The following is a 13,398-nucleotide window of genomic DNA, read 5'->3' as shown; positions in this document are numbered from 1 at the left end:
TCGAGCGACAACATTCAAAGTGGTTGTTTTTGAAGTGATTTAGCCCCTCCAAACCACCTGAATGGTCATATATAGCCAGGATTATATTATGCTGTAGCCTTAATATCCCTCTGTTTATAAAGTTTCCTACATGTATTTCTTAAGATGACACCATTATGAACTTGTAGGTGACAAGTCTCCACATCTGATTTGTGGCTTATTCCTACCATGGGATAAAATGATAATCAGATGGTCTTACACTTTGCATGGCTTCAGATCACTGAGCTTCTCAAAATAATACACCATCTTGGGTTGTTGCTGAAAGATATATTACGTAAATGATTACTAATATTGTATTTAGTGCATTTCAAAGTAATCTGACCCAACCCTGCTAACCGATCCTCAGTATAACATGTGGTTAACTATATGATTTATAGATTTAGACAAGCCTCTATAATGGTTCTACAGTCAGTATTGAAGCATGTTACACTGCCAGTATCTATCTGTGTACAGTAAGTTAATCAGTATGTACTGTATGTACATCTATCTTAATATGAAACCTGGTGTGACTGTGACCTCTAATGTTCCAAAAGTACTTTAGGTTCTCTCTCAGTTCTTTCTTCTCCTAAGGTTTGACGTGTGATGAGCCAAAGTCAACTCAATAGTCTGATGACGTATCAAATTTATATATCTGTTTGCATACACATATATACAGGTATCAGCAAGTATTTACAGACATTATCAGTTGCATACAATGTTACAATGAGTATTATGAATATTACAATTTCAGTACATAAAAGAGAGTAGAAAATGGATAACAATAGATGCTATTCATTTGACAGAGCAGATCCTTATTATTTATTGATGTGAATAAACAAAAATGGGCCCACGTTTGAGAGAAAGCGTACAACATGGAGAACTGTGCAAACTATCAATACCAAAATTGAAGATAGAAGGTTTTTGCACAACAGAAACAATACTAAAATATGGCTATGGCTACTGATAATTACAGCAGTGTAAAACAGCATTTATGACAAACCAAGTAAGTGCGTGCATATTTCTATAGTCAGTTTCAACTTCAATCAATTCAATCTTTCCATTTAAATTCATTTGTCTGCTGGAACAAATCTCATCACTTTCAATCTAACTTTTTTTTGTAAACCCAGGATCTTTGGTCAAGAATTCAGAAACCTCCATCTAAGTACAAGTCAAAGCAAAAGCGATTAGGCTACAACTGTGACTTGAGTCCCAAGTCAAATGACTTGAGTCCCCACCTCTGCATCATTATCATCCTCATCCTCATCCTCAGAGCTGATGTCACGTTGCCAGTCCATTTCTTCATCCATTTCCCCTTCCTCCTCTTCCACCAGCCTAGGAGTTGGTTCGAGAATGCCTCTGTACGTGCATGCTACAGTCTGCTGTTTGAGTCGGAGGTCTTGCAGTCTTCTCTTAAGTAGACTGATGAGGCCCTTGGAACCCTCCTCTATGAATCCATTCGGATAGCCTATAAGTTCACACATGAAGAGTAATGAAGAGTAATGGAATGGGCTTTATGCACAGCTGCACTACTTCCTGAACTTCAGGCAGGTCCTCTGTTTCCTGTCTGACATTATTGGACAAACTGATTAATCCAGGTGGTCAGGCACACCTGGATTAATCAGTTTGTCCAATAATGTCAGAAGGGACAAACTTCTTGGAACACCGTTTGGAAGTGTTCTTCTTGGAACACCGTTCTTGGTGTTCCGTTCTTGGTGTTCACTTCTTGGAACACCGTTTGGAAGTTCGTCGGTCCGACACAGGAACAAAAATCATCAAAGTGTGTAGCCAATCAGCATTAGGGGGCGGAGGAGAGAACAAGCAAGAGGGAGATTTAGAGATGAATCAATACAAAAGAGAAAAGCTCAGAGGAAATCACTGGAAAATGAAGCTTCTGCTATGACATCCACTCTTGGATTGTATGTGTGTAACGGAGGACATAGTGAGTCGCGCTGACGACTGCTAGTGAACGCGGTGTTTAGCGTCATTGTTAGTGCACTCGCTTGCAGGGGGATCGGGGTTCGAGACTGACTCTGAGCAGGGCTGTTAGGATTGGAGCCTGAGTTTTGGAGGCGGAGCATTGAAGAGAGGGGTGTGTTTGTTTGGGTTGATTTCAATGTACAACAGCGTTTTTGAAATAACACTTACGCCACCTTTAATCAGAGAGAGCTTATAAATATTATGACAATTCTCAAATTGGAAAAAATAAACATAATTGGATAAAATAATCTTTGAAGGGAATTTATCCTTAGTTCGTGAGCCAATACTAGCATGATTGCTTTTAATTGAAAATAGTTTGACCTATTAATTTTAAAGTGCATAATAGTTTGATTTACCATTACTTCCTGTTTGTGTGCACACTGAAACGGTGGCCATCAGTGACTGGACCTTTGCTACTGAGTCCTTAAGGTACTGACAGTGCTGCATCATCTCCTTCACAAGGATCTACTTTTCTTCTGTCAGTCTTGAGACAAGCATTTGATGGTCAAAGAGCCTCTTCTTGGTGATAATGTCGACGCAGTCTAAAGGAATGAAAACGTTATACATTAATAAACAAATTTGATGATGATAAATTTTTTAATAAATACTAAAAGTTAAGTCTTTATACAACACCTTTGTTCTGTTCCTGCCAAGGCCAGATCATGCTCTCTGTGGCTTTGTTGGAGAGTTTCTGCACAACTGAGTTTGTGTCCACAGGGTCACCATCAGCTTCTTGGTTGGATCTCTGGATCTCTTCTAGCAAGCGTTTCTTTTCTTGGGCAATCTTCTGACTAATCCTCAAACGCCTTTTGTTGCGATCTGTAATAAGAGCAAAAACAAAGGTATTACAAAAGAGCTGCCTTAACTTACATCTGCATTACTTACATTTACTAATACATACCATTCTGTCTATAAAGGTAGTGCTTCTTCTGACAAATGCTCACAAAGAGTGCTTCGATGGAGATCTGTAAACCACGAGCATCAACAGGACTGGCTGGTGCATTTCCTAAATGAAGAAGAAACAAATATGTTTCAAACACACTTACGTTATGTTACTTGCACATAATAAAGCAGCTACAGACAGACTTTAGGACAATATTTAATTTGGACAGCTATCTATCTTGTATCTTGTATGTTTTCTCTAAACGTAATGGACCTCCACTGACTGCAACAATTAGGGACCAAGCAAAAAAGCATAGGCATCTACTCTGTGTGATATCTTTATCATCATTTTTCTGTAGTCTGAGTTTATGGCAGTCCATTGTCCACTGTCTTTCCTTATGAAAGTAATTTATGGGGAATTATGTCCCCTATATCCACACATCAAATTTGGTGACCCCATGAGCTTTATTCTACTTGCCCACTGCTTGACATCAACAACCCACTGTTTTAGCATGTCATCACTGCAATGCAACTGGTCCTGCATTGTCTTCAGGCTTTCTGTCACATCTGAGGTCTTTTCTACTGTCTGCAAAACAGGGGATCAACCCGTACCTAATTCAGGGTCTGGGTGACATTGATGAAGAGATGCTCTGCCTATCAGTCCATGTGTGGAGATGTACTATCTATTTCTTAGTCAATCAGAATCATTCAACCGGAAGTAATGAAGTAGTTTAGACCTTCGTAAAGACTATAATTGTGATGTAAAACTGTCTCTACGGGGGGCGGCCTACGAACACACCTATTGAGTCTTGAAGTTGACTTCTGCTGATGAAACTGCAAACTATCTTGAGTAAAAATTCTCTTCAATTAATTATAATTCTGACTCTTGTCTTAGATTGACTGCACTTCTGACTCTGGGTCTTAATTAATCATATCTGGTCCTTGGGTCTTTAACTGTAAATTCTCTAACAAACTACATATATATAGCTGAGGTCCTGCACTCCTACAATGTCTACATGGGGGTAACATTGTGATGCCTTTTGGGTGGACTTTTAGGCTCAAATTTGACTGTTTAAAATAGTTAATCATTTTTCAATACATTAACATACCTTTTTGAATCTGGAAGACAAGGCAATGTGGAGGCCATTCTCTTTACGCTGATTCCACCCAATAGCATGGACAGTAAGCATATCAGTTCTTACTGTAAAGAACAATAGAAAAACACAATAAATTGTAAAATGTTAATGTGTACATTTGCAGGCTAGCAGGGGGCAAAGAACCGTACAAACCTGACTTGGCCATATACTTTGTGGTCAGGGCACATCTGGAGAGAAAACTGTTGACTTGCTCCACTTCTTCACCAAGAGTGGTTCCAGCACCTTCCTGGTTCCTTGCATTCCACAGAATCTACAGGAAGCAGTGGACTTGTTAAACAGTATAGACAGCAGGGTGATCAAGATTGATGCATATTCAGAGGTCACCAGCTTTAGAGGACAGCACACAGGGGCTCATGTACAACTCAAAACACACTCCTGGGTTGCTGTTGTTTGGGTCACAATGTCATTCATTGTGGCACTTTACGTTAATTGTTGGCTACATCATACTCTGAAATGTAAAAGTCAAGTCACCTCGCATTTTGTATCGTGGGCTTTGGCATGCATCACGGACAAACAATGTCTAATTTTCTGAAGAGGTTGAAGATGAATCTTTTCGAGTTTCTGACACCTTCTCCAGGTATGGCACATGACGGCAGATTACATCCATGGCCAAAAATTTTGCACTCTGGAACTCCTTTTGGAGAAACATTGGATATGCAAAGATTTCTCCTCTATACATATTCAGCCCATTTCACAATGAAGAATAGGCTTCAGATCATCATAATCATCTACAAATATTTTTAATTGCAATTTATCAAGACCAATACCAACCTTTGAGGAGGAATCCATGCCTGCACATAGCAATTTCTACGCCTTCCTCATCCAACTTGTTGGCCTGCTTCGATGTCTCTCTTGCTGCTGTCCAGTGGGATTCCCCACACATCGCTTTTCCTGCCGTCTACCAAAGTAAATTGTTTCAACATGTCAGTAGTTCATTCAAGGACATTAATAGCAGGGCTGTACGCTCAAACACACCAACAATTACAGTCAAGATTTTGTCTTTGAATGCCTTACCCATCTTTAATCTGTAACTACCTGGATTAGAATCTAGCTGCATTTTTTTCATCCAACTTCACTCTTTGTGAAATTTCGATAGCATCGCTAAGCTCAGCACCCTGCCATTGCCATCTCAACACATAATTAGTTATAAAATAAGCCTGAGATACCTGTTTCTCAGCCTGATTGACAGCCCCCCGGACTTCCTCAACAAAATTGGACACCTCAGAGTCTTGGGCTAAAAACACTCCATCAAAGAACCCTGGCTCTTGACTCCTACAATAAAATGTATTTTAGATAACAACTGTAATAACAACAATAATAATAGTATTTATATGGCACTTTTTTTTAAAGGCTACAAAGTCTAACATAGATATTACATTCTAACATAGATATTACATTCAACAGCTACAGCATCAACAGCTTACATTATAAGTAACAAAATGAGAACTATATTCTTATGATAATGTTAATAGCAAGTAAATTCATTAACTAAATTGGCTGTTTTTAATGTGCACGCAAAACTCACTGGTTTGTTTTCTGGAACCTGTAGAGTTTTCTGTTGCCATCCACTGAAACAGCCAGCATTTCAGGGCTACAGGCTGGACAAACAAATGGCTCCTTTCCCAGAAGTTGGTCCACTTCAGAGTTGCAGTATACGTATTGCAGAAAGCTCCTCTGAAAAGCATCTGCATTCACTTTGCCAGCCTGAAATAAATTATAGTACAGCTTTCATTGACAATAAACTACTAGATCACTACTTGATCATGTATTGTCAATGCACCCATTTCAAATCCAACAAGGATGCAATTGACAATGCTGTCTAGTATGGTCTTCAGTAACCTGAAATATTACAGCCACTTGTGGACCTTGAACTACTTATGTGGGTATATTTTAATATACACCCTGCTAGACTCAACCACCATTTTTTTGCAATACTGTACAGCCTGTTTTCATTTGAAGCATTATGAAAAGTGTTTTTAAAGTAGAGTTTTTATACTTACCAGGATCTTGGTAGCTAGTACATGGTGAAGTTGTGATGGAGAAACTAGCACATGGAGAAGTACCAACTGTTTTGAAGTAAAAAATAACAAACCACATTAAAATTCTTATTAGAATACAATTCTTTCAAACTCTTTGCCAAGACTGAAACCTTTGGCAAACTTGCAACATGGAAACTATCAAACCTAAATGTATTTGGCGTTATAATGCAATTTACATTATGAATGTGCAAGCATACAGAATATTGAGTAACAACAGCATTATCAAACCAGCACCTTCTCTAAATCACACATCATCACTCTCCATTGAAAGTACTTGACATAAATTGTATAAGATGAACACTAACCAGCAGATGAACCTTTTTTCCTCCGTTTGCTGGTGATCACACGCTGCCCATCGCGGTCCCTCTTCCACCAGGTCACTTTAGATCGTCCTGTGACTTCAGCCTTCTGAGTTTGTAACTCTGTGTTATGTTTCTTTATGCACATGTAATGAAAAGTAGATGGGTGAAACATAGGCATTAACTAACTGGAGTTAATCAATTACACTTGTGTGTATAACACGAATTAAACTTGCCTGTATCTCTTCAACAAATGCATGCCCGCCCGAGCTGAAGAACAGCTTTTAGTTTGTTCTTATTTCCTCTTGACATTATTCTTAAATAAAAAAATAAAGGTGTCAGTTAGGTCCGAGATCTTGCCTGCAACTCAAACATGCTGACTATTATAATCGATTGGAAAGTTTGGACCACATCAGAGATATGAGGGTTAAGGTTAAATATTTTACACTCTTATCAGTCTCAGCGTGTCCTGTAACAAGAAACCGGGTTCTGCCAGTGTGTTAGCTTCATTTGGGATGTTAGTTTTTGGGGGAAGTTTCACAGGCCTTTGTTGGGAGAGTGAGTTTGTTGGATTATTCATTAAATAAATGAATACTTTGTGTGTGTCTGATTGGTCCAGACGCTACAGTATGGTTAAATAAAGGTTAACATTTATCTCACCTAACATATTAGCTATTATGATCAACTACTGTTCAACGAGACAACGAGTCTAGTCTAAATCTTGCTTAATTTTCCTTTACATTTAATCATTTAGCAGATGCTTTTATCCAATGCCACTTACAAATGAGGAGAGCAATAAAAGCAGTCAATCCAACAATGTGCACTTTAGGTAAAATGCACAATGACATTAGAAATAAAATATCTTGGGGATAGGAGTCTAATCCAACCCTACAGTATCACGCATCTGCAAGCAACTAGTAATGCCTGCGTGTGCCTGATATATTCCATTCGCACTGATTTTGCCACATTATTGACCCCTGGGGGTCCCGTAGGCTAACGTTACCACTTTAGCTAAAAACGTTAGCTAACACTAATTTAGTCTGGTGATTTGTAGTGCTGTCATCAGCCATGGCTAAAAGCTGAAGACCCATCACAACATGATTAAAAACTTTTTTTTATCTTTTTTTTTTATCACTTATAATTATTTATGAACCTCTTGTCCAACAAAAGACAACATTTAATAACAAATAATACGGTAAACACCGTGATCTTATTACAAAAAAGGACTGTTGCCCTTCCTTACCTGTTTGAGGATGTACGCGCATCAGGTGAACTGGGCGAACTGAGCCTCGCTGGTGACGTTGAAGGTGATGCGTGGTATTTGGACGCATCTGCTCTCCACCAAAGTTAATGGGAAGGATTGGCGTATCACTTGCACGCAAAATTTGACTTTGGCGTTTGAAAGTGTAAAGTCGTGTTATTTATACGCAGATTAATGAGAACCAGTTGGCATTTTTGCAAGTATACTAATATCAATGCACCAGTAGTAAACTTGTAAGTGTACTATTTCAATACTGCTTGGGACTAAATTGGCCCAATTTTAGTATACTATAAGTGTATTGTAAGAGTAACAGTATTCAATTACATATTTTAATACATGTATATATATTTTTTTAGTTTATGAAAGTACACTTTGAAGTATACTCTCAGTAAACTACTAGTTTAGTATTAAGTATACTTGTAAGTTTTCTTTAAGTGAACATAACAACATACTTATTGTTTATATTATTTTTGCACTTTAAGTATACTAGGCTACTATGTTCCAATTTAGGTATTAATTTTTTATACGACAAATATACTTTTAACTGTACTTTAACTTTAACTCCTTCCAATTTTTTTTTTTTTTTTTTTTTTCTTTTTCTCTAGCTTCATGCATCCTTTTTTATCATATTTTTTTATAAGTTTCAGTAAAAAAAAGCAACATTTTAAACAAAAAATTTAGAAAATCGCATTTTTGTCGAAGACCATGTCCGGATTGGATTCAGAAGTAGATTGAGTCCATTAACACCCCCAAAGCTTCACAGTCGTTTCCTTTTCATGGGTTCAATACTTCATTGGGTAACGGGAGGCAGTTTTGATTTATATGCTGTTTAATAGTTGATGATCGCGTTGTCTAAAAAAAGGAGCTTTCAGTAAAATTAGCAGTAGATGCCAGCAAAGATCCTCTGGTGCACACAGTGGTTGGATTTGTGATTTGCAGTACATACAGTTTTTCTCTCTCAAATTTTAAAAGCACACAAACACACACACACATTGTTTTTATTACACACAAACCACACTCTGACATCCATACCAACACACCTACACAATTATAGCTACATCATTTATCCAATTGGCTTTATAATATGCAGAAGCAAAAAACACAGAAAACAGGAATAAAGCGAGTATTTGCTTTATAGGCCAAACCTGAGAAAACGGCACCATCTGGTAAAAAATAGTAAAAATGTAAATGTTGAAGCCTTACAGAATGAAAGCCTATTAACAAAGACATCCTTTTATAGTTGAGTGGCCCTGGTATTAAAAAGTGCAATTTTAATGGATTTCAATGGAGACATTTTTGTCCTTAAGGTCCTGAGTGGAACTATTTTGTGTACCTAGAGTAAAATAGATTCATTAAAGGAAATGGGGGTGAAATGGTAACATTCCAGAAATACACGTACACCTGTGCCTACATTTATGCAGCTGGCATTAACAAAGGCAAAATGATCAAAAAACAAAACTGAAAAAGACAAAATTGTCTCACAAGGGTTAAGTATATTTCTGAGAAGTACATAACAAGTAGAACTGAAAGTACACTTTCTTATTTTTAGTTTAAGAGAAGTATACTAAGAGCACGCTTGAATGAACGGTGTGTTTTAACAAAGTCCACATGACCGAAACTGCAAACAGCACTGTTCAGTTCACTTCCTTCTTTAGAAAAATCATTAATTTAGTATGGCATTTAGCGCATGATTGAACTTGTTTGAACTGTTCTTGATACGGTTCCTGCGTCTCACTACTCAACAAGCTTAAGTGAACCCCTTCTAGACCGCATAATGAAAGCTGTGGACCTTTTACAGACCTCAAGGGAACCCCTGATGCATTCCTCAAGTTCTGCATGACGCTGGATTGACATCCTGGCTGTCTATCTGGTTATATTACACATGCTAGCGAACCAGTCAACCCTGCAGTCTTGCTTGAGTTGCCAGCTTGAATTTGTTGAGGGGTCTGTGTTACCATGTGCACTCTTATGAACAGTGTGTCATGGGAAGTGAGATGTAAGGCTTTCCAATCCTCCAGCAATCAATTGGCACGCTTTTTTTTATTTTTTTTTATTAATATGCTTTCCAATTAGATAAATGACAGCTGAGAATAGCAGGGGTTCTTCCTTTTGGGAGTTTTCAAAGCAGAGCAGTCGAGTGTATCAGAACATGTGTCGTCAGGAAAATATGAACATATTGTGAGGATTTTTCATTCATGTGATTGTGCTGGGTGTTCTCAAAGAGTTTGAGCTATTATGATGATCTCAAGTTCACATTAATACTAAGCGACATAAATTATGAATTCTCTGTAAACAGAAATGGTCAGGGTTTGTCGCTTTGGCACAGACTCCATGGACCACTAAATCAATCGAAAGCACTATAAAAAATTAATGAGAACTTGAAGTGTTTGAGCCACTGTGCCCACAAAATCTTTGGAATATCAACCATTTTATAGCTTGTTTCTTGTCAAGATGTGATTTTAATGTCATAAATGTGAGGATATCTGTCAGGTTTGAATTAAACCATGATAAAAAAATAACCAAGATTCAGTTTCAAGATGTCTTCAATGAAAACGCATGTCAAATACAAGGTTCGAGTCAGATTCAAATGAATGTTTATTCAATATTTATGAATACTCAGTATTTATGAATAATTAACAACCGTTTGGGAAATATACTTGCATGCCTTTTCATGTTGCAGTATGGACGGGTTTTTTTTTTATGCACACAAAAATGTATAAAAGGTAAATGTCCATTTTTGAAGAGATTTTCAATTAAAACATGCTGAATTATCAGGAACCAAATATGTAAAATCTCCTCTTATAGCTATTTACCATCTAATATCTTGTGTAAAATTGCTCCTGAGTAGGTGGATATGAGAAATTACACAAACATATGCACCCATTAATTGGGCTAATTGCAAATCATTTTCTGTTGATGAAGATCTCTCGCGCGTTTGGTTTTGATAACGCCGTACACATGGTCCATGATAATCAGTTGTGTTTCATCTCCCTGGAATCTGGAAGGACATTGTGGAAGGAGGCCATTGTTTGGAATATTTACAACAAATGCCAGACCATCAGTCGTCGCTGACATTTGATGAAAAAATGTAATCAATGTGAGCTTGTCATTGGGTTACAAAGGGTTCATATTGTGTGAATGATCCTCTGAGGCAGCAAGTCATTTAGCCAGACGTAACAAATGGCCACATGAGGCCATTATGTTGGATCTAAAGCTTGTTTACTGTGTGTTTGAACAGATACAGGGGTACGAGGGGTATGCAGTTGTTGCTGTGGTCAAAAATAGCATTGGGGTCCGGTCCTTGTCAGCTTTTTCAAGAGCCATTTATAGCAGTGTTCCTATCATGAAAGCAAGTCCTTCTCAGCTTCTACACGTCAAAACAGATCAACACATTGATTTTTCCATTCGGACATCTCCTGGAAATCATAGCCATTACTGGTCAGAGAAATTGTGCAGTGTTGCTCCTTAAAGGAGATGGTCTTAAGTGCTGGGCTTGGAGTATCTTCCCTCACTACAGTTATACTTTGGCAAACATCCACAAGAATATCGGCTCCAGAATGAAATAGAATTGGATTTGTTGAGCAGAAAAGTAATCCTGCATTGCTCGGTTCTACTGCAGGTTATTCACCTCCTAATGACTCCATCTTCTAAGGTCAATAGCAAATTCAAGTGTCAAGTGTCCATGATAAAGAAATCTAGCTGAAATGTAATAGATAGATTGATGTTTTAATGGTATTTTTTTTAAATGTACATTTCTTTAAAGAAATAATGATAAAAGATTATCCCAAACTTATGGAAGCTTGTTTCCGCCACAGAATAAAAAATAAAAAAGGTAATTGTGACTTTTTTCTCGCAATTGCGAGTTTACAAAACATGTCATTTACGTGATATAAAGTCGCAATTTCCTGTAATTAAGTCAGAATTGTGAGATATAAAGTCAGAATTGCGAGATATAAAGTCGCAATTGCGCGTTATAAAGTCAGAATTGCGAGATATAAAGTCAGAATTGCGAGATATAAAGTCGCAATTGCGCGTTATAAAGTCAGAATTGCGAGATATAAAGTCAGAATTGCGAGATATAAAGTCGCAATTGCGCGTTATAAAGTCAGAATTGTGAGATATAAAGTCAGAATTGCGAGATATAAACTGTCAATTGTGAGATAAAAAGTCGCAATCAACTTTTAAAATGTTTTATTCTGTGGCGGAAAACAAGCTTCCACTACCTAATCAGTTTGTTCCTTTAACGAAGCTGTTATTCTTCATTTTGATGTCAGGACAGTCGCACATTATCACCTCTTTTCACTTTTAGGGCCACCACAAAAATTTTTTAATTAATGTATCTATCTATCAATTGCATTTGAATGAATTTTTGAATAAATGATTAGATCCAGAGAAAAAGAAAGCCACTGACTCCAATTTAGTATTCAATGGTTTATATTCATATGTTGCTCCCATTTGCTGTGAGAGTGAAAATGACTGAGTTAATGAGGAACGTGGGTTTAGCTAGATTGACTGAAATTCTTCAGGACGTTCTTGGGCGTCCATACCTTGCATGGTCAGGTATCCTTGTGAGAGAAAAGCGCTCTACCTGATCCGAACTAGAGGATATTTCCATTAAAAAGGTATATTTACTCACACAGCATGTCTTGTTACTTTATTTATTGAAACGCCACTCTGCGTGATTCAACAGTGGTTGCTTTTCAGCGAGTACAAAGGAGAGTTTTTAGCGCTGTTTTGTACATGCCCCAGCAGCGATCACGAATTCCTCGCACGTTTCCACATGAAAAGAACCAACACCTCAAAAGCATGGATGTCAGCAAGGCATAATGTGGCCTAAGGTATTAACTTACCTCAAAATATCTGCCAAAAATATTTTTAGACCCTATGATATTGACTGCACTTAGTAATGGAGCAAGATTGTTATTTCTGAATAATTCGCAATGTCAACATTTTCATGAATAAAGAATTGAATTTGCTTTGTCTGTATGTCTAAAAATGACCAGGCAAAATCAGTGAGAGTTTCACTTCTTCAATCTCGCTGCCGTGATATTGGCTTTCAGCGAAGTTGGGACATTCATCATACTCTGGTACTCGCTATATTTCTGGAAACGCGTCTCTGGGTCCGGGCTTTTGGCGAGCCACTCCATCATGGTGGACATCAGAGTTCTTTTCCCAGGTTCACTTTTCACACGTTTAGAGCAGCACAGGTTTTCAATACTGATCAGTCACAGCCTCTTTGCTGTTCATTCATCACTCGCCCCCAGTTATTTTTTTTTCTTTCTCTTGGTTTCTCTCTCTCTCTCTGGTAAATCAGTGGGACAAAGTGTTGTGGATGAAGTGCGCTAATCTTTCTCTGTGATTGCACAGGGCGCGGCGGAATGAAAGCTGCTTCTGTTGGTTATATTCTCTCGCCCTTGGCCACGACTTTGATTCCTATTAATTGAGGGAGATAAATGCTTAACAAGAGATGAGGATTTAATGGATGCTTTGCAATGGAATTGCACGTTGTTGTGCAAATTAACTTCTGTCTAGCAAGAAAGTAATTCTTAGATGTTTTTAGGGTCTAAAGCAATGAGGTCCTGGAAATCTCCTGATACTCAGGACAATTTGCACTTTTTAAATGTTACCTTGTCATATTTGAGTGTAGAAATTTGTGCATAGTCCATATGACTTCACAAATTATGTTTTAAGTGATATTTAGTCTTTAGCACTTCTTATTTTTGTTAGATTAAGATTAAGTGACATGAAACCTCAAGAGCATGCAA

General features: G+C 37.7%; 1 protein-coding gene across 7 annotated transcripts; it reads right to left on the bottom strand.

The window, feature by feature from the left end:
- Nucleotides 1–644: 644 nt before the first annotated feature.
- LOC309476732 (uncharacterized protein) lies at nucleotides 645–7,947 on the bottom strand. Of its 7 annotated transcripts, none has more exons than XM_082139911.1 (11): nucleotides 6,379–7,947; nucleotides 6,035–6,100; nucleotides 5,560–5,738; nucleotides 5,201–5,306; nucleotides 4,804–4,932; nucleotides 4,506–4,719; nucleotides 4,167–4,284; nucleotides 2,897–3,001; nucleotides 2,627–2,814; nucleotides 2,352–2,537; nucleotides 645–1,483 (listed from the first exon to the last, which is right to left on the bottom strand). In XM_082139911.1, the coding sequence occupies exons 6-10, from the start codon at nucleotides 4,620–4,622 to the stop codon at nucleotides 2,475–2,477; spliced, it is 591 nt and encodes a 196-aa protein (XP_081996037.1). In that variant the 5' UTR covers nucleotides 4,623–4,719; nucleotides 4,804–4,932; nucleotides 5,201–5,306; nucleotides 5,560–5,738; nucleotides 6,035–6,100; nucleotides 6,379–7,947; the 3' UTR covers nucleotides 645–1,483; nucleotides 2,352–2,474. The 7 variants fall into 7 exon arrangements, 5 of the variants coding, with proteins under 5 accessions (XP_081996037.1, XP_081996038.1, XP_081996040.1 ...); XM_082139912.1 differs by having other exon boundaries at nucleotides 4,804–4,925; XR_014198321.1 differs by adding an exon at nucleotides 3,987–4,078 and having other exon boundaries at nucleotides 2,352–2,814; nucleotides 4,167–4,668; nucleotides 4,806–4,932.
- Between the last annotated feature and the right edge of the window lie 5,451 nt (nucleotides 7,948–13,398).

The sequence above is a fragment of the Leuciscus leuciscus genome, assembly GCF_965113295.1.
Source record: "Leuciscus leuciscus genome assembly, chromosome: 15".
Classification (NCBI taxonomy): domain Eukaryota; kingdom Metazoa; phylum Chordata; class Actinopteri; order Cypriniformes; family Leuciscidae; genus Leuciscus; species Leuciscus leuciscus.
This window is presented reverse-complemented; position numbering and strand designations above follow the sequence as displayed.